The 20,448-nt window shown below is 46.4% G+C and overlaps 1 protein-coding gene across 1 annotated transcript in view; it reads right to left on the bottom strand.

Annotated features, from left to right (window-relative positions):
- Positions 1 to 4,956: 4,956 nt before the first annotated feature.
- Positions 4,957 to 20,448, bottom strand: part of hhip (hedgehog interacting protein) — a 32,846-nt gene continuing 17,354 nt past the window's right edge. The window contains exons 5-13 of the mRNA XM_084687698.1: positions 19,833 to 19,984; positions 18,635 to 18,808; positions 18,263 to 18,406; positions 17,823 to 17,944; positions 16,166 to 16,289; positions 15,282 to 15,421; positions 13,898 to 13,979; positions 7,888 to 8,036; positions 4,957 to 7,550 (exon numbers count right to left, since the gene is read on the bottom strand). Coding sequence (XP_084543824.1) covers positions 7,354 to 7,550; positions 7,888 to 8,036; positions 13,898 to 13,979; positions 15,282 to 15,421; positions 16,166 to 16,289; positions 17,823 to 17,944; positions 18,263 to 18,406; positions 18,635 to 18,808; positions 19,833 to 19,984 — 1,284 coding nt within the window. The 3' untranslated portion in view covers positions 4,957 to 7,353. The remainder of the gene's footprint in view (positions 7,551 to 7,887; positions 8,037 to 13,897; positions 13,980 to 15,281; positions 15,422 to 16,165; positions 16,290 to 17,822; positions 17,945 to 18,262; positions 18,407 to 18,634; positions 18,809 to 19,832; positions 19,985 to 20,448) is intronic.

Genomic DNA, 20,448 nt, shown 5'->3' with positions numbered 1-20,448 from the left:
AGAGAAAGTGAGAATGTGGTAGAGAGACAGATATGTGGGTGTGTGCATGTATGCACCTGTGTGTGTGTGTGTGTGTAACATGCCCTCACACCAAGTGTGTCCTGGTGTGTGATAAGGTGGTTGGCAGGCACAGCGTGGCGTGGCGTTGGCAGAAGCAGGCGGAGCCTCCACAGATAACAAGACGGCAGGCATCTGGCAGAGTTCTCTAGCCAACATGGACGGACAAACAGACACACGGGTGATGCAAGCCATGGCTTCACATCAGATACGCACGGGTTGCCAGAACATGGGGGAAAAACACAGCCTGGGTAGCACAGAACTCCGACTGTACTTTCTCACTCCCTTTTTTTTCACCTCGATCTTTTGAGTGAGCCGGCCCTGCAGTCAAGTCAAAGTTGAAAGTGTTTGACCAGCAAATATGAGAACCAAGTGCAGGGAAAAGGCAAGCTGAGGCAATAAAGGAGGGTTTGCCCTCAAGTCTGGCAACCGGTCTGTTGTAGCCTTTTTTGTACTGTACAAACGGATGGAGATGCTCAGATGCTATAAAAAGAGCAGGAACAAAAGTTTGTTCCGTTCAGGAGGTTGGACGTGTATATACTGTATACTGTACACACCAGTGGACAACTGCTGACCTTTACTGGAACTATGCAGTGTCTTAGATGGGAACACACATACACAATGTTAACGGTGGGTCCGCACTGCACTGCTACACTGTGGACTCTCTGTGATGTAGGCTGTGATGAGCCATGCAGATTAAGAGAATAGGCAAACAAAGGGCTGTGCCAAGATTAGCCGCAGTGTATACAGATTAATATAACTATACAAGCACGTAAGTGCTGCCGTAAACCATTTGCATAACTCTTTTTAATGTGTTTGGGAAAATTTCTCCGGGTCGGTTTGAAAAGCTACTTTGACGTGGAAAGTTTTACCTAGGTGGTCCATTCCAGCTGACACTACTTGTTTACCTAGCCTGGCTGGAAATCACTGAGACAGGAAGCAGACAGAAAGGAGATGTGTCGTCCTTGACAGCCACCCATGCTCATACACACACACACACACACACACACGTGCACGCACGCACGCACACACACACACACACACACACACAGGTATACACTCACACACACACACACACATTCACACACAGGTATACACACACACACACACATTCACACACAGGTATACACACACACACACACACATTCACACACAGGTGTACACACACGTGCACAAACACACATGCATTCATGCACAGAGTGGTGATAAGACACACAGAGACAGACAGACACACACAGCCCTGGGGGGAGCCTGGCTGCTTCGTCCGTGTCTCCCTCAGCCGTGTGTCAGCTGACACGTCCGTCTCAATAAAACATTTACGGGCGCTGCAATAAAGAGCTCCTGTCACACTCCTTCCTCTCCCTTCCCCTCCTTCACCTCACCCACCCTGTCCCCCAAAATCTCTTACCTGTCTCTCTCAAGTTATTCACACAAAAAAACACAACATCTTGGTTGGAGCAGGGGAGTTGTGCATGTGTTTATGTGACAGATTGGACCCCAGTGGGAACCTTAATTGCATCATTTCATGGATGCGAATCAGTTCTGAAGCCTGGAGGCAGTAAACAGGCTCTGTAACCAGGACCAGGGAGAGAGGGAGGAAGGAGGAGAGGGAGAAAGGGATGAAGGTAGAAAGGAATAGAAGTAGAGAAGAGGGAGGGTGGATTATGGGGGAGACGTGTGAGAGAAAGAGATTAGGTAAGGGGGAGAGGGGGAAAGTTGCAGGATGGTGAGGGAGGGTGGACAGAAACAAAGGAAAGACATAAACCAAGACAGAAAGATGGGACTTAAAACGCTCATGACAGATAATTATATCACATACACACAGCAGGGGAAGAAAGAACTGTCAGGGAAAGATCAAGAGATGAGAGAAGTTAAAATAACAATTCATATAGAAAAATAAGTTTACTCAGACATGTTGAAACATTTACAAAAGACATTCACATTCCCACTCTTACTACACTGTGGTCAGTCATTTTTTGCCCCTAGTTTTGTTTTGATATGCAATGAGCACTGGATAAACAAGGCAAGGATAAAAGACAGCAACCTTTGGCTGGAGAACGTGTCTTCATCAGGGAGGTAGTATCAGACTTCAGCCTGCCTTGGTTGTACATTACACCAGTAGTCCTCCTAGACTCAGCCATAAGTAAACACATGATGTCATAGAACACACCACGCAATTAGGAGTGTGACAACACCAGATATATAACCAGGGATTGACACAAACACACACACACTTGTAAATGTTTACTTTGGTCAATTACAATGTTCTCACATCAATCAATTTAGCTGGGCCCATGTTTTAAGTCAAAGTCATACAAGAGACACAGGAGACTGTGTGTATATGTCTCAATCAGTATGGACCATATGGCCCAAGTAGCTCTGAGATGACACAATGTAAAACATCATTCCTTCTGACATAAGCCTTTACGTTAGACACGTACGACTGGCCTCGCGGTGACTCATTCCGCCTATGCTCTGCCATTGTAAAATGGAACCGTACAATTAGCTCATAAGGAAACAATGAATCACGCGCCACGAGGCCGGCAACAAACATTTCTTTCAGGTGTTGAGGCAGGCCCGGAGCAGACGTCATTGCCGTCAAATCAAGAGTCGGGTGTAGTTACTGTACCTTACTCTAGGGTCTGTGGAGCCACCTTTCAGTCTGCTAGTCAGTCATTAAGTCAGTCTTCATGTTCTCTCCCTCTCTCTCTCCGTCTCTCATCATTCCTGTACGTACAGTATACACAATACGAAATTAACCTACTGTGGTCTCATTTGGCTGGATTTCAGTTTACATTGACACCGCCCTGAAAACATTTAAGCTTGTTAAGAGGTCAACCACAACATTTTCTTGGAAAATAACTGAAACTGAGAGAAGTGAAAGACTATATATTTTTTATCTAGCTGACTTGATTGTTTTTGTTGTTCTCTCTCCGTTTCCCTTCCTGCCACACCGTAAGTATTGGTTGGATGTACTATTTTCCTGGTGTACACAATAGTAGGCCTATAGCATGCACTTCCAGGCATCTTGGTCCTACAAATATTTAGTATACATGGTCGCCATGCTTACTGAAAGTGCTGGGTTACATTGTTTATGAAAGATAGCCAGGCGTAGGCCCGCTGGGAGGGGAAAAAGAAACCCGTTCCAAATGAAAAAGTCATGATTCATGCCACAGATAGTGTATAAAGCCAAATACTTTGAAGCACAATTGCCCAGTTCCACTTTACGCAATGTTGATTGGCTCCAAACAGTGCGCAGACAACTTAGTGTTGCGTTCCTCTAAATACGTCGAGAGCGCTGAGGTGGGTGGTCTCCACGTTCTCCTCTATCCTTGCACAGCAGCACCTTGATTGATATTTTCGCAGGGAAATGAACAATTCCGGCGACCAAGGAGGTTGCCTTAGTACGCCTGTGTGTGTGATGTGTAGAGAGCCATTCATTTGGAATTGAAATTAAGGCTTTGTTCCTTCAATACAAAAGTATGAGGGTCCGTTTAGGAAATAATTCAGACTGTCCTTACACATTCACATATGAAACGTTCACACACATCCAAACTACTAAAAACTCACATCCACATATGTGAAATGCTGGCATAGACACATATGAAACGCATTCACATGTCAAATGTTCACACACATAGTCATACTACTGAAAACCTTTTTCGAAAATATTTGTTCAACGTTTCAAAACGTTTTTTTCACGTGAAGTGAAAGGAGAGGATAGGAGAGAGGAGGGAAGAGGATAACAAGAAGAGCAGAATACAATAGAGTACAATAGAGTACAGTAGAGTACAGTAGAGTACAGTAGAGTACAGTAGAGTACAGTAGAGTACAGTAGAGTATAGTAGAGTACAGTAGAGTATAGTAGAGTACAGTAGAGTACAGTAGAGTATAGTAGAGTACAGTAGAGTATAGTAGTCTTCATCAAATACTCATCAAAGGGGCAAACGTTTTTTTCGAAAATAATTAAACCATAAACCTTTCAAAACTTTTTTTGAGGAGAGGAGAGATATGGATTGGGAAGATGAGAACAGAGAAGCCTATAACAAAGTAAAGCAGAGCAGAGTACAGTAGAGTCCTCATCAAGTACTCATCAATGATGCAAACCTTTTTTTGAAAGGAGGAGAGGAAGAAAGGTGAGAAGAGAACAGAGAAGCCTAGAGCAGAGCACATGCTCTACAGTAGTCCTCATCAATGATGCAAACTTTTGTCAAATTGTTTTTTCAACCCTTACATGACAGATTCTTATTGCTGTGATGAAATGGGATAAATAGGAGATTTTATTGTCAAAGCCATACCAATTTAGGTTAAAGACAATGACTCACTTACTCTATCAGAGTGGAATTGATTTTCGTTCTTTCCAGACGTTTCAAAAATCAACATTCCTTCTCTCTCTGTACCCTCGGTCAACACAAGACACCACCCTTCCCAAACATACTTTTCCATTCAAGCGTTGAGGAAAAACCTTGGGCCGAGGGCCACATTGGCCCAGGTGGTGCCCAATCATTTTCTCAACATCCCTCTCCACTGTACACTTTACGTAGGCAGCGAGAGGTACCCCCTTGACAGGAAATTCTGTGAGTGGCGCCTCAGAAATAAGAGCATTCCTGGTATGCCAGAATAGTTAGCTAGACTACCGTTACTCCGTTTTGACAGCTCTCTTGAAAACTCAAACTTGGGAAATGTAGTTCAAACACAACGAGTGCTATCTGTTGGACCACAAGTTTTTCCAGACTTTATGACTGAAACAGGGATAACGTTTAGGGTTAGGATGACTCAAACACATTGTTACTGGTTGGGTCATGTAGAAGGCCGATATGAAAGTTGAAAATGTAACATAGTTCTTTGACTAGTAGGCTCTACTTCAATTAGTCAAACAGATGACAGATGGCAGAAGCATTTCAGACATGCTATAAACTTTAATAGACATATTGATATTTCTGAAAAGAAACAAAGATAGGCCTAGTTTTATTTACAGATACAATACATGATCCAAAAAATCATCACATACAGTGGTAAAAACAATGTAGAGAACTTAAATAACTTCTTATTTTCTATTTGCGTAACTACTTAAATAATGAAAAAAGGTTAGGCTATTCACACCATGCTGTCTCAGCAGCTACAATGCAACTTTCACATTAAGTGCTAAAAAATTATAGTATCAACTTTACAGCATGAATTCATTGTGACTTGCTATTCCAGGTAGAGTTGATTTTTAAAAAGCACAAACGAGGCATAAGGTTGAGGACAAACTTTAAAATCAGTGACAAACAAACTGAGCGAACTGGGACACGTGTCAGAAACCATGATCAGAATGGGAACTAATCGTACAAAAGTTCACATTCTGATATGTGTGGGGATCAGGCCCTGAGACACAATGGCACAAGATGAGTTTGACTTTCTTTTGTTAAATCTGAGACACCAGACTTAGCTGGCAAGTTATGTCAGGATTAATATATAATTTGCAATGGTAACGTAATGGATGGTTCCTGATTTTCATAAACATTGACTATTGTGTGCGTGTGTTTTATACAGTTCACTAAGAGAATAACAATACATTGATTGAGCTCCAGATAACTTTGCAGTCTGAGTTTAATTGTCATTTGCCTGGCTGGAGACACTTTGGATCTACGTTTTGTGATTAGTTCAGTGTTCTTGCCTTTTTTCTCTTCATTTGATACAGATCAACCACAGTGGAGGGAAGAAAATCAAACTTGACATGTCTCCCTTCTTTTTCATCGGAGTGTCACCTTGCATTAGGTAGATCTTCAGAAAACGAATCTTTAATCTGATCTACACCGACCGACCCGGGACTGACTGGGCACCGTTTCCAGTGGTGGTGGTCTGACTTTACCTTTGATCACTCTCGAAACAGAGACAAAGGTCCGACAGTCGTTATGAGGCTGAATATCACAAGGGAGTTTGACGCGGAGAGGGAGGGGTGTTTAAGTCTCCGTGTCCTATACGCGGGTCTGGACATGTGCCACGTTAACTGCAAAACGGGAATTGGAAAACACACGTGTCACTGTGATCCTTTCAAAACAGGGTGAGGAAAAAAACACTGCATACGTGAAGGCGGGAAAAAAGATAAAAATGTAATGACATGAATTTACAAGCTTAATGTAAAACCACTTCTATAAACACCCCTTCTCTCCCATATATTATTACGCTTAAAAAAATAAACCCTCCTCTATCAAAACAATAGTAATGCTATATTATTTCGCAAGGCTAAGTAGTACTTAGTTCAGCTCTATATGAAATATACATCACTATACTCTTTCCCTTTATTTAAACAACTGGAGTTGAGTGTAGCGAGTTGTGAGTGTGTGTTTGTTCAGAGTGAGAAATAAAGTGAGCTTTGTGTCATTGTGGTTGAGTGACAATATCACTGGTGTTGCAGAGCATTCTCCCCATAATGGAACAATTTGCACTTGAAAATGAAATAAAATTATGACCTTAGGTAAATAGTGCGTGAAGCTTAGGTCTCCATTTTGAGTATATAAAACTGCCAATGGTTTATCTAAGCTATATGACCTCAAATGAGTGGTGGGACTGTAAAATAACTCACGCAACTGCAAATCTTCTGGAACACAATATCAGTACTAGCTCTTTCTTGTTATACAATAGTTCAGAGATGGTACAAAGGATTATCATAGTTTTCAGCTCGGTTTTCGATAAGAAAGCACATTCCTGTATGTAGACTGTTAGGATCATGTTGAGGTTTGTCAATAGACGCAAAGTGTATTGTGGGTCTTCAGGCTTGGCATCAACTTGCCTTGTGGTGTGTTACTGTTCTTGTTGACCCCATTTTGGAGTTCCCACCTGCACTGCAACTGACACCCCAGAGATGTCAAACTGGTGGCCAAAAATGTCCGGTCCTATTCAACAGAATGTACGGGGTCTCCACTGAAGCTTAGCAAGGTTTGGAGTTCTAATACCGAGGATATCTGCTGGGGGTCTGAGTTGAGACCTGAGACTGACGACCATATTTGGACTGCGCTCACCATCTCCCTTCTGTTCCTGTCTGCAGGGCTTACGAAGCGCAGCCTACGGCTCAAGACCTGGTAGCTTATGGGCGTAAGGAGGGGGCAGAGCCGGGGTGGCAACGCAATGTCGACGAGCCGTCCGAGGACAGGCGGCGTCTGAGGAGTGTGGGGTGTCAACGTGTGCGAGTCAGAGCTGGGTAAGGATTAGAGAAACCCTCTCTGGGGGGAGGCTGGCTGGGTGGAGATGGAGGGGGTGGGGTGTACTCTGAGTCTACTGGTGGGCAGGGGGGCTGGTCCCCTTCCCGTGCCCCTATACGATGTAGCTGGTCAGGTCCAGCAGGTAGGAGGTCATGTCGATGAGGTGGTCCAGGATGCCGTCCTTGTCCTGGTCGTTAGGTAGGCCCGGCTCGCCCTTCTCACACTGGGCGCCGGAGTAGCCCCTCTTGCACAGGCACTTATTGGGCTCCACGCACACGCCTCCGTTGCGACAGCCGGGCTCACACTTGGCTGAGGGAGGGAGGGTCATAGCGAGAGAGCGAGAGTCACAACCAGGACACAGGATTTTATTATCACGAGTTTTAATCAAGAGTGTTTTCAATACCACATGATGTAGGAACTGGAATCAATCAGTCATCCAACATATCAATCCATCAAATCAAGGAACACAGTTGACTAACAGACCACTACTCAATTTCCACAGATGACATTGTGACCTTATCGGCATGTGCTGAGGAGAACTCCTACTGCACTCTGGTGTCTTATGGGAGGAAATGGAACGATCTTGAAATGGCGTTATATAGAACAACTAAGCAGGAAGGGAGGTAGTCCAATGGCGTGGACTCACCCACTCTGCAGAAGGGCCCCTCCCAGCCACGGGCGCAGCAGCACTTCCCGGTGGGGGTGCAGTGTCCGTTCTTACACTGCCTGGAGCATGCCGTGCCCAGCAACTCCGGGGGCTCCACCTGCCTCTGGCACTCTTTAGGGACCTGGGGTCTGGAGGGAGGGAGGAAGGGAGGGGGGAGGGAGGGAGGGAGGGAGGGGGGAGGGAGGGGGGAGGGAGGGAGGGAGGGGGGAGGGAGGGAGGGGAGTGGGGCCACAGACAGAGCAGAGGTCAGCGCCAAGATTGTGTACACTCACACACTTACACGCATACTGGAACACACCACAGTGGAGTCACGCTGATATCCATAACACATATGGGGTATGAGCAAAAACATTCCCTCAAAGACACACAAGCGTAAACATCCACGGGCCCCATGCGCAGAGGGGGGAACATCCCACACACACACAGTGATCATTTCATATCCAGACAAATATGCACGCACTCCACCAAATGAGGCGTTAGTGGGAAGTTGAAATCACGCTCTTCAAATCTGGAAATAATATTGCACTGTAGGTAATGGAGGTCAAATGTGAAGAGTCTGGTGGCTTGCTCCAATGTGTGTGTGTGTGTGTGTGTTTGAGAGAGAGAGAGAGAGAAAGAGAGAGGCATTCAAGGCACTCTAAACATCTCCCTACTGTACTGGGCTAAACACGGCCGCCTAATGAGGCAAGACAAGCTCCTTCAGGCAATATGTTGACATCCAGCAGGCCAGGCACGCACACACACACACACACACACGCACGCAAATAGACACACACTAATTGGACTGGAGCTGAGTGCTGGTAGCGGTATGGGAAATAGAGAGGCGAGGGAGCAAGTGGTGAGGTCAGTGCATTTGCGTAGGTAGGCTTCTGCAGTGATGAGAGCATGGGAGAGCACAGTGTGCTTCATTGCTCACTGCTGAGGGCCTCTAATGACCACAGCTCCGGGCTCTGGGGAAGCCAATGTGATACCTCTGGACATCTGGGTGGTTAGGGAGCGCTTCTGATTGGGGTTGGGGGTCTCTGTGTGCATATCTGTTCCGTTCGGTCTTGTGATTCGGAGACTGCGGAGGCATGAGCAAGTTCATTTTGTTCATCGTAGGTCGTTCACAGGGCGTTTGGCGTGCGTGTATGTGTAAGTACGTAAGTGTAGTACTCAGGCATTTGTTTGTGTGTGTGTGTGTGTCTGCTGTTGGACACGGGTGGCTGGGAGAGTGTTACTATTGACAGCCAGGCTGACTGATAGCAGTGTGTAGGCGCATGAGCAGCCGAGCAGGGGGGCTTTGGGGAGGAGGGGATTCCCATGCTCCCATCAGCACCCAAACCCGGGTGCAGATCCCGTTCCCATCCAGCCCCTGGACACCCCCACCACCCCCACCCCTGGGGGGCTTTGTGGGGACAGGCTGAGCATGGTTCCAGAAAAAGATAGAGAGGGAGGGGGGACAAAACGGAGCCAAGCAGAAAGAGAGAGGAGAGACGGTCCCTGGAGGATTGGTGGTGAACACTGTTAACGGCGTCCGGGGTGGTGGCAAAGGGGTGGGTGGATGGGGGTGGGGGGTGGATGGGTGTCTGGGGTTGGGGGGGGGGGTCAGCGGCCGCCTCTAAACAGTTTGCATGACTGCCAGGGTGGCCGTGAAAACAGCACCTGCCGCCGAGGCACTTGACAAAGGCAGCTGGGTCAACAGCCACTGTGGGAATTTATCAACTTTGGTGGGGAGGGAGAAGGGCTGTGTGTGTGTTTGTATATGTGTTGGGGGAGGGTGGAGGGGTGTGTGTGTGTGTGTGTTTGTGTATGTGTTGGGGGAGGGTGGGGTGCTTGTATAAAACACAGACTGATAAATGAAATGGGAGGGGAAGATGGTGGTGGGCCTGGGGGCGTCTTGTTAGTTTAAGGTTGTGCAGGCTGCATGGTGTTAGTTAGTGTGTGTGTCACTTCTTTTGTCTATCCTCAGGAGGATAACTAAGGCAGTGACAATGCACCAGGACTGATCCTGCTCAGGTTGCGTATCACTTTACAACACCAAACACTCGAGTCATTTGATTGTCTTCAAAACATAGCCCCTGGAGCATGCAGGTGCCTGTACCACATGGGCCAAGGTCTTACCTCAGGGGCCCGGGTTCGATTTCTGCCTGGGCCATTTCCTGCATGCCCTCCCCTCTCTTTGACTGTCTCATTCAAGGTAAATAAAAAACATATATTTAAAAAAACCCTCATCCCCGATCCAGTCTTGTGTTAAGGAACGATGCAAAAGCAAGCTAATGACTCCCTCAATATCTTTGGACAGTGACGGGTATGGGGTTTTGGTATGGGAACAATAAAAAACAAAAAATTTGGGTGAGGGGGGTCTTTAGCTAGTTGGCTAGCTGGCCGGTTTGATTGACATGAGGTGTATGTGAGAAAAAGCCAGCAAAGTGGTGTACATTGTGCGGTGCAACAATAGCTTAATCAAACGCCCCAGTGTGGGTCCTTTTGCTGTTTTGTCATCTGACTCCATTGTTTGGGTCAGGCTTCTCTTTGTGGTTTCATTCCTTGTTTTAATTGTGTCTGAAATTGACTGTGTATTGTAAGAGCCAGGCCCATTCAGCTGCTTTGTGGAGGGGTGGGCCGCACTGGAGCGAGCTACCAAGATTTAGGAGGGACGCTTTTAAATGAAAGAGGCTTTTTCGTAGTGCGATGGGAGCTAGCATGGGGCTGGGATACCACACACACACACACACACACACAAAAAGCTAAGGAGTACACACCCTCCCACACACACCCAGACACCCCCCTCCCCCCCACACACACACACACCCCCACACAGACACACCCCCACACACACCCCACTCATTCTCCAATGAAGGCCTGTGATTTGTGACTTCCATGTCGAATGCACTTAATAAAAGAAGTCCCAGGGCCTTACTGGGAGTCCACAGTGTCTTTTCAAAGTCTCTGCCCACTGTAATTCAATCAGGCCACTCTGCACCTGACTGAGATCCAACGTGTGAAAATCCTCTTAAGATCAAGTATTTCAATTTTGCCTCCTAGATAAAAAAAAGTTTTTTAAATGGACGGAAAAAGCAAAATACACTGTAATTTTCGGACCATAAACCACGCCTTTTGTCGCATTTTTCGACCCTGCGGCTTATATAACGGTGCGGCTAATCTATGGATTTTTACAGCTAACGGCTAACGGTTAATTCATGGGAGCTTCCTCAAGCAGCCATCTCTTTCCCGACAACTAATTACATATGGTAATTAAACATTAAAACACCTGCGGTTTATAGTCAAGTCCGTCTTATATACGTACACATCATTCAATTTAGCTGCTGCGGCTTATATAACGGTGCGCCTTATAGTCCGAAAATTAAGGTAGTTCTTTGGCTTTTCCACTAAAAGAGAGTTTGTTACCGGTGGGGGGTTAGGGAGGGACATAGCTGCGGAGTGACCCAATGGAATCTCACATTGTACAGTACACAGCAGCATGACAGCAACATGCAACATCACCGTTTGTCTTGTTGTATATACAAAGCCGATGTTCAAACTGTGCTGTCCCAGATCACATCTGCGCTGTTTCATATTATCTTTGTTTGTGTGTGTGTCTGTCCCAAGTATGAGGAATCCTCAAACTCCACAGATTCTTAATTGATTTCAGTGCCGGGAATACAAATAAATGGCTCTCTTTAAATGACACAAACTCCCACAAGACCTTTTCTCAGACTGCGTGTGGCAGGGCAATTGAGATAAGAATTGTTCAATGAAGCATTCTATGTCTCAATTATAGGAATGAGGGAGGGGGGGGGGGGAAGGAAAAGAAAGAAAAAGAGAAAGAGAAAAAAAGAAGAAACTAACACAGCCCTCTCTGGACGCGTGTGTGGGATTCATATGGTGCGGGTTTGGAATTGACAGCACTGCGAGGTGTTTTGAAACATTTCTGTCTCCTCCACCGCCGGCCCGCAAACACTCACACACATGCACGCACGTATACATCTTAAAAAATGCACGGTGGCCTATTTATTATTGGAGGGTACCCCAACTGACAAACAAATACATAGAGATGAAGTCATCTGGTCGAGGGTGGTGTTTACCCCGCCGGAACGCCGAGTTCGAGGTGATTCAGCCCCCCACCTTCCCAAACACAAAGTGATCCAAACACCATGTGGAGATGTGGTCCTGCTTCTCCGACCACTGCTGACACCCATTCCTACAACAACCCCCCCACCACCACCACCACGTCACATGAAACCTCTCTCGGGGTCCCCATTTCCCCGCGGAGCACCAAGGAAGAAGAGGACGACGGAGGACCACCCGACTCGATAACGCACCAGGGTCAGACACATTAGCTCGCTCGCAAACCCCTCCCCCCCGCCCTTCCCTTCTACCCCTTCCTTTCTCCTTCGTCTCTTGCACCCTCTCCGCCCTGCCCTGCCCGCCCGCTCCCCCCCCCCCCCCCCCCTCTCCATTGTAACGAGATACTAATAACGATGCTGGAGTGTGTGGAGAGTCAGACTCCAGCGCCGCAGAGCCGGCAGACTAAACAAGCCCTGTGGATGGTGGAAAGAATTGTTCTTGGGGGGAAAAAATGCACCCATGCCAGAAAACATAAATACAGAGCGAGAAGCCAGGGGCCCCGCAACAACATCTGGGGCCTAATTAATTGTGCTAAGTCTTGGGTGGCACTGTCATCACCTAGGAGTAATTAGCTGGGGGGATCCAGTTCTATTGTGATTCTGGTGCGAGCGCTGCCCACTCACATACACACACAGACATTCTGACACACACACACACACGCAAGGCGTGAGGAAACATCAGTTTGGGAACCTCTCGGACCTTCGAGCCTCTTCTTTAAGCTCCATGTGAAATGTTTTGAGATGCCCCACCTGCCAACCTCAGCTGAATGACTTAACCAAGCACAAGGGGCTCCGTTTCTCTACACCGATCAAGCGTGTTGAAAGGACGGCCGGGGAATGTGTGTGTGTGTGGATGTGTGCGTGGATGTGGGGGGATCTCAAATTTTTTCAATCGAGTTTGAGTCTAAAGGGGATCTGGTTGTGCTCAATGTAATTTCTTATTGTTGGGGTCGTATATCATCGGCACTCAAAGCCTGAAACACATTATGCAAATACTGGCAGTGCTTTGGTGGTAATTCATAATAATAAGTCATACACTCCAATGTATTCTCTGGTCCCCAGAGAGAATTGTTTTCTTCTGGATGAAGTATTTAGATCTTGACACAGACACCGTTATTAAAGATCCATCATGCTGTTAACTACATACTTCCCATCCAACGTGGCAGACGTTAGGACACACCAAAAACACACACAAACAATTTACAACGCAGTCACATATTTGTCTTGAACCCATCTGTGGGTACAAGCACACCCAGAACTCCACCACTTCACTGTATAACCCAAAAATCCAGGAGGTCTTCCATATGCCTACTACGACAAACAAAAACACTGGTTCACAGATGCTCTTCGACAGGTGCGTTTCACCGCAAGTGTGTACACCCCCGCTGTCAAAAGCTCTGAAAATACCCAGCAGGCCTTTCTTCAGCAGGAGTGCTCTGGAGCCTGTGAGTGGCATGCTCGTCCGTGACGGTTTTAAGGAATGTTACGCTAACATTTGCAAATGGCACGCTTTCTCTCCAATTACCGCCTCAAGGTTTGTGTTGGCCAGCGCTCAGAGGTCGTGCGATGCTTTCTTAAGTGGGATAAGATCCCTGGAGAGAGGGATGTGTAGGAAGAGGGGTAGAACGAAGGAGTGAGAGGAATGGGAATGTTTTCAGAGTACACAGTATGTTTCGCTGTTTCATTGTGCAGTTGCCACACTGACAATCACCAGAAATAAAACTGAAACCGATTTTGAGCACCTTTTTAGGTAGACTAGGTATTCCCTTTAGTCACCAAGACAAAAACGATCAACAAACACCGCGTTCAAGCACGTACAATCAATCACACGGTTACTCATACAGTCACACCAACTCATGACATGTTGAGGAACTTTGTACCTTTTGGGGTCCACCAGCTTGTAGAGCTTCCCGCTGTGTGATTGGGCCATGCTTTTACTGTTGGCCAGGATGTAGACCTCACCTGTAGGAAAGAGATGGGAAATGTAGTCCTTTGTCATTTGTTGTAGTTAATTTCCACTCCATAGAAACAGAATGGAGAGAAAGTCCCTCCCCCTCCAAGGAGTGCCTCCAGCGCTGCACTTGCCTCAGCAGACTTTTTTTTACCGTAAAACTGACGTACTCCCAACTGGAACCATGCGATTTAATGAGCAGACAAATTGTGAACATCTGTCAATGGGCCCTCCCTACATCTGTCAATGACGCCTGTGCCCCCCCCCCCACCCCCACCCCCCCCAACCAGATTCCACACCGCTAAAATGTAAAATTAGATCACCAGAGACTTGGCTGGCGCAGTTGTTAATAAGGCTTTAACATGAGGGATTTGACACATGTGCGTCTTGAGCCAATATGATCAAGGACAGTATCAACTGGATTTGACTGGATAGTTAACGCAGTGTAGCTCAGCTGACCTCACCTAAATGGTACAGTCCACAGAGTAATGGTACAGTCCACAGAATAAACAATAACACATATCAACCCCTATTACAAATATTGAACACCACCTAGGTGGCCAAACACATGCCCAGGCAGTGGAGTCTTTGACACAGTGCTATCTTATGGAAATGACAGTATTATCCTGCCAGGAAGCTGAACAACTTTAATATCCTGTTGGAAAGTACCATCAGGAAGGGCGATGGGAGTTTTCCTTTACCGGTTCCACAGTTTGTGACCTTCAATGGGCAAATCGTCCAATACAGCTTTGTTAAAACCTAAAACTTAAGACACTTCCCCCCCCCCCCCCCCCCCGCTTTTCTTTCTCCAGTTTCAATCTTCCTCGAAAGTGATACACACTAGCCAGAGTCAGATGGTGTGGAACGCCCTCCCACCGAACAACAAAGTGAACAACGCAGCACGTTTCACATCAGGGATGCACTGTGTAAATACACGCGCCCTTTTTCCGTATACAAAGTTTTGTGCTTCTAAACAAGGATTTTTCCAGAGTTTTGACATCTGTCATTCCAAGTAAACTGTGGTTTTGGGACGATCTGTCAGCCCTCGCATTTCAGAGGCCTTGTTGACTTAGATTACACTCACAAACCAAGAGCAAGAGGCAGAAAGACAGAGAGAGAGACCGTGAGAGAGAGACCGTGAGAGAGAGAGAGAGAGACAGAGAGAGAGCAGTGCCAAAAAGAGAGCAACAGTGAGAGAGAGAGCAAGAAAGAAAGAGAGAAAGGACATGAAATTATCTTGAGTCGAACAGAGCATTTCCTCAAATTTGAGGCTATGGTTTCACCATGCCATTGAGACATTGGTTTCAACGCACCTAGTTCGTCCTCTCCAAAGCCCTGGATGTGGCCCACCAGGGTGGAGCCACAGGAGCTGCTGCTGCCCAGACACAGAGCCTTCTCCTCCCAGAGCTGCTGCCCGGACGCCGTCAACGACTTTTGGAGGATTCGCAGGTTCCTAAAACACACACACACACACACACACACACAGGCCCACAATACCAACAGACACACATGAAAAACACGTCTAAACGTTAGCGTTCAGTTGCAGCAACATTTCTGTACCATTAGTGAAGAATTTAAAGGTGGGATAATTGTCTCTATTGGCCTGGTTAAATTGTGTAATTCACACTGTAAAAAAAAAAAAAAAGCGCTTTGGCCTTATCACAACAATGGGCCTGGTGAACTGAAATGAGGCAGAATATCCAACATCAGATTTTTCCGAGCTCAATGCCATCTACTGATAGCGCACTTCCCCCCTGCTCTACCCTATTTATTTCCTCTGTTTACACAAAAGTGAGTGTTTGACATCAGCAGAGGGAGATACATTACACAGCACTGACAAGTGGGAATGACACTGGGTGAGAGGGAAACAGTTCAGGGCAGGATATCCAATCTCAATTTACACTAGAAGAGCTGAACTGTGCTGGAGGCAGTTGTGTAACAGTCATGCCCCCATCCCTCCCCAAATCAGCGGAATGTTGGACCAAGGCAAGGGGACAAACGTCAATGGGCGAGTGTTCCTAGAGGCTCTTTTGGATTTCCTCCAATCGACGGATGACGCCAACAAACTCTGTTTAAGGATGGATTCAGTATTTTATTCCAACTTCCTTTTTTCCCAGTGCGTAACACCAACTTTGCCGCAAAGGGTTAAACAACTGATTCGACGCGGGTCTCAGTGGCAGGGCGTTTGGATGCCTACCCGTTTTTGTCTCCAAACACGTAATTCCTGTGGAGGCGTCGGGACTGGCAACCGCTGTAGAAGAACCCCCCCACGGGGGGGGCCCCGCCGCTGGCCTGCAGGTCCAAGATGGACGCCTCGTTTTCTGTGGAGCAAAGAGGAGGAGACGTGGAAAGACAGCTGACGGAAGCCACATTAGGAAAGCCACTGGAAAGCTAACCTACCAGCCTGGTACTACAAAGGTGAGATTTAACGACAAGGACTGAAGTGTACAGCTAGCTGTGAGTCTGTCGTGTTCAGAGAGGGAGTTCTGGAATTAAAACAAGGTTACATCATTTTGAAACAAAAAATTAAATAAATAACTATGATCATATGCCTGTCAGTAGATGTATTTAGTAAAGATAGAGCACTTGTTCTAGGTTGTTCTGTTGCTCACACAACAGGGAGAGAATAAACTCATGCCCAACATGGCACCACAACGTCACTCAGCACCCTGTCATGGTAGGTTCCTAACCAACTGCACTCCGAGACCCCAACCTGATTTATGCCTGTTATAACGAGCACTGTTTTCTGCGTTTGCTTAGGACGCGAAAAGGATATCCATGTTTATGGTGATCTGTCAGGAGTCTATTAGCACTTGGCGGAGGGCGGTTTCAATCAGGACAGGAACGGTAGGTAGTTAGGAAAGGCTGAATCTGAAGTTGATTTAATAGGCGTCAGAAGACCTGACCATGCTGCACAAAATCAGATTTAGATGAACTAAATCATGTTGAAACTAATGTGAGGCCATTAGGGTTTGTTCCGCTTCTCTTGAGTTATATTAAAGTTATAGTAGTGTTGGGATTAAACCATCCGAGGACTTGTTTTGCTTGTAATCAAGGAGGTAGAGAACACCCTTTTCCATCATCTCAGTACCAGCGCCAGGACAAGGTCGGAGGTAATCAGGCCCAATCAGAGTCCTCCTGGGTGAGGGGTGAGTTAGCTCTGTGTAGGAGGGTTATTTTGCATGGGGGTGGATAATGTAGGACTCATTGTGTGGCAAAAACAAACTAGCAGCTCTACATATCATGGACCAATCTTTCCAAAATTATTGTTTGTTTGTGAAAAAAGTGTGGCCAGTCTTCTGGTATTGATTTTCGTGATATATCAGCTCCACTGAGAGATGAACTAGGCTCTTCATGGATTTCAACAATACTAACCCATCATCTCAAAGCTGATTGTTTCTGACAGCTATGAATCATGTTCATGGACACAAGCTCACATTCCCTGGCAATGTGGTGCGAGGGAAAAATCTTTGTGGATCACAACTCGCTGTTCTATCAAAACTCTTTCTCTTTCGCTGGCCAGCCGAGCGTCTACTTGCACGTTGGATGAAAACCAAACCAATGTTCTCACAACGCAAAAAGATTTGACATTTGTAGCACAAAAAATCTAGGCCGCTTTTTTTTTCTCTCAGAACATAGCAAATGTTTTGTATTTATTTTTTTAACAGATTTTTTTCCATTTTTTTCTCAAGATTCCACCCAAGATTACCAAACTGAGAGACCGTAAAATTCAAAGTAAAAGGGTCAGACAAAGCAGCAATTTCATAACAAGCTACAATAATGTCGGAATAATCTACTCCAGACTCTAGAAAAGGTCAAATCCAGTGCAGCCTTGGACAGGCCTGGGAACTTACCATAGTCTCTCCCCTTGGCCATCTCCAGTATCCTCCCTGCTGAGGCATTGTTCCCACTGGCGTCGGTACAGAGAATCAGCAGGCTACCATTGCCGTCTACATGATCCCGATCAATGGCGCACCTAGACAGAATGCATGACTTATTTGTAGGGAGTCAGGTGGCTGAGCGGAAAGGGAATCGGGCTAGAAATCAGAAGGTTGCTGGTTCGATTCCCGGCCGTGCCAAATGACGTTGTGTCCTTGGGCACTTCACCCTACTTGCCTTGGGGGGAATGTCCCTGTACTTACTGTGAGTCGCTCTGGATAAGAGTGTCTGCTAAATGACTAAATGTAAAGGAAAGATACAGCCATGCAACCATATCCTGTAGAAACTGGGTTTGAGTCGGAACTCTATGGCTCGACCAGATATCCCAAGTAGAGGGGTACTGTACTGTACACACCTGCCTGGGTCGTGCAGCCCATGAGCGAAGATTTCCGGTGGCTGGTTGGTGCTGTTGAAGTACGGGTTGTTCCTGGGTATGGAGTAAGGGGCCGCACAGACATCCGTGTCCACGTCCACCCTCAGAATTGACCCGGTGAAATCGCTGCACAAACATGCCAACAACCACAGTGTCAAATCATACTGTATTGCTCTGGGCTAGCCACATGGAAAAAGAATCCAATGGAATATATATCACATAAAATACCTATAATTTATATCTGTCTCTTTTTTTTTTTTTACTAGGCGACTGTCTCACCCTAAAACAGAATCCCTAATTAGAAACCTATTTATGGTAGTTTCCACGGCGACCATGTGACCCCCTGGGCCTCACCTGAGGCCGTCCATCTCCTCCATGTCATCCAGCGTGATCATGCCGTCTCCCAGGACGATGTGCAGCAGCCCATTGGGAGCAAACAGCAGTTGTCCTCCAAGATGCTTCCTGTGGAGCTCTGCCACTTCCATCAGCACGTGCACTGTCCTAGTGTCCACCTGGTTGGGGTTCTTCCTAAAAGGTGCAGCCCAAACACGGCAGTGTCAGGTACAACAGCACTTATGAGACATAACGTACAACTGGCCTCATCTCAACTCTTCAAGCTAGTGTGATCAGACAATTCAGACACTAATTAAGAGACGTATAATATATGAGGTGTGCATGTCCTGATAAAGAAGGGGATTGATGTTATGGAGCAAAAGTAAACTGACATGCATCAACAAGCCTCAGCACTGAGTCGGTTTAATTTGTTTTCTCACGACATTTTTGACAGTAACTGATGTGTCGTCAAATCGTCAAAAATCAAAAATGGGGTGGATCTCAGAGTTGTAATCAAATCCTTCAAACGTGATGCTTGGGGTAGTAAAATGTTTAATGAGGTGTTATTTTGGGCAACAGTTTTTGACAGTAAGATTCCTATTATTTTCAGTGTTTTGCCAGAGAAGGATTTACACGTTTAGGCACTGACTGTAGAAATACCAAAGCAGGATTCATCTGTTTATTGCATGGCCCATGTCGATGCCGGCAAGATTATAATTGCAGCTTTGACAAAATTAAGTCTTTAAAGCAAACGTACAACGGTGATTACAATAATAAAACGTAATACTTTAATGGGTTAGTTAGAAGTTTGTTTTCTTAATCGCGTGTCGTTGTGCAACAGGCGCAGTGGTCTCTAAGCTGCAGAATAAGACAACACCAGAGGAGTCATTTAGACACGTTGTATAATTATATCATTATATTCTTCTAGAAAATGCCATTGCTGACAGTATAGGCATTTTGGAGGGACTGGTGTGTATTTGGGAATATATCCAAACCCACAAAAAAAGAAAAAACGTTTTTCATCTCTCCTACGCACACATTTTACAAAAGTACTATACAATATTTTATACCAAACGCTGCAACGGTCACAGGCAAGATGAGTGGAGGTATTTGGACCAAAAGTGGTTTAGGGGTTGAATACTTTTGGACTATGACATGCGAACACAGAAGAAGAACTGTTGTTCTGTTTTGTTTTTCTTGACCACAGGGTCCCCATTACCTGGAGACAGTGTACTCGACCACACGGAGAATGTGGTCGTGTGGTCCGCTGGCCCAGCGTTCCTGGTTGGTGGTGTAGGAGACGTAGAGCTTGCCGTTCTTCTTGTAATTGGGGTGGAATGCCAGGCTTAGCAGGCCTCTTTCATCACCGCCCTGCAGTCAGATGAGAAGCACAAAGGATCCAAGAGTTAATTATGTTCCCTTTCGCCTCTCTGCTGTGTCCCAGCTAGAGTCAAAGCCAATCCCCGCCCCCCCCCCCCCACACACACACACACAAACACACATCACACACACTTAAAGCCAATTGCCCCCACCTTGTCTCTTTCTTGCCACTACTTTCTCTCTCTTTTGTTCTCCACTTCTTCTAATTCTCTCACATTCCCTTTCTCACTTGTCCTTTATTCTCTCCACCCCTGCTTGCTAGCTCTCTTGCCATCGAGGTCTCTATAGATACCCTTTCACACTGAGACCTCCACCCACCCACCCACCACACCACCCCCACCTCCACCCTGCCTGACCACTGCATTACACACCATTATAAAACATTTGACTCTGGGCAGTGCCCCACCCTCCATCCCCCCCATCCAGTGTCTTTCCATCCTGGTTGTGTGTGCCAG

Source organism: Hypomesus nipponensis, chromosome 22 (genome assembly GCF_054491055.1).
Source record: "Hypomesus nipponensis isolate SF chromosome 22, ASM5449105v1, whole genome shotgun sequence".
Lineage (NCBI taxonomy): Eukaryota > Metazoa > Chordata > Actinopteri > Osmeriformes > Osmeridae > Hypomesus > Hypomesus nipponensis.
The sequence above is the reverse complement of the archived record's forward strand: the minus strand, read 5'-3'. Positions and strand labels throughout refer to the sequence as shown.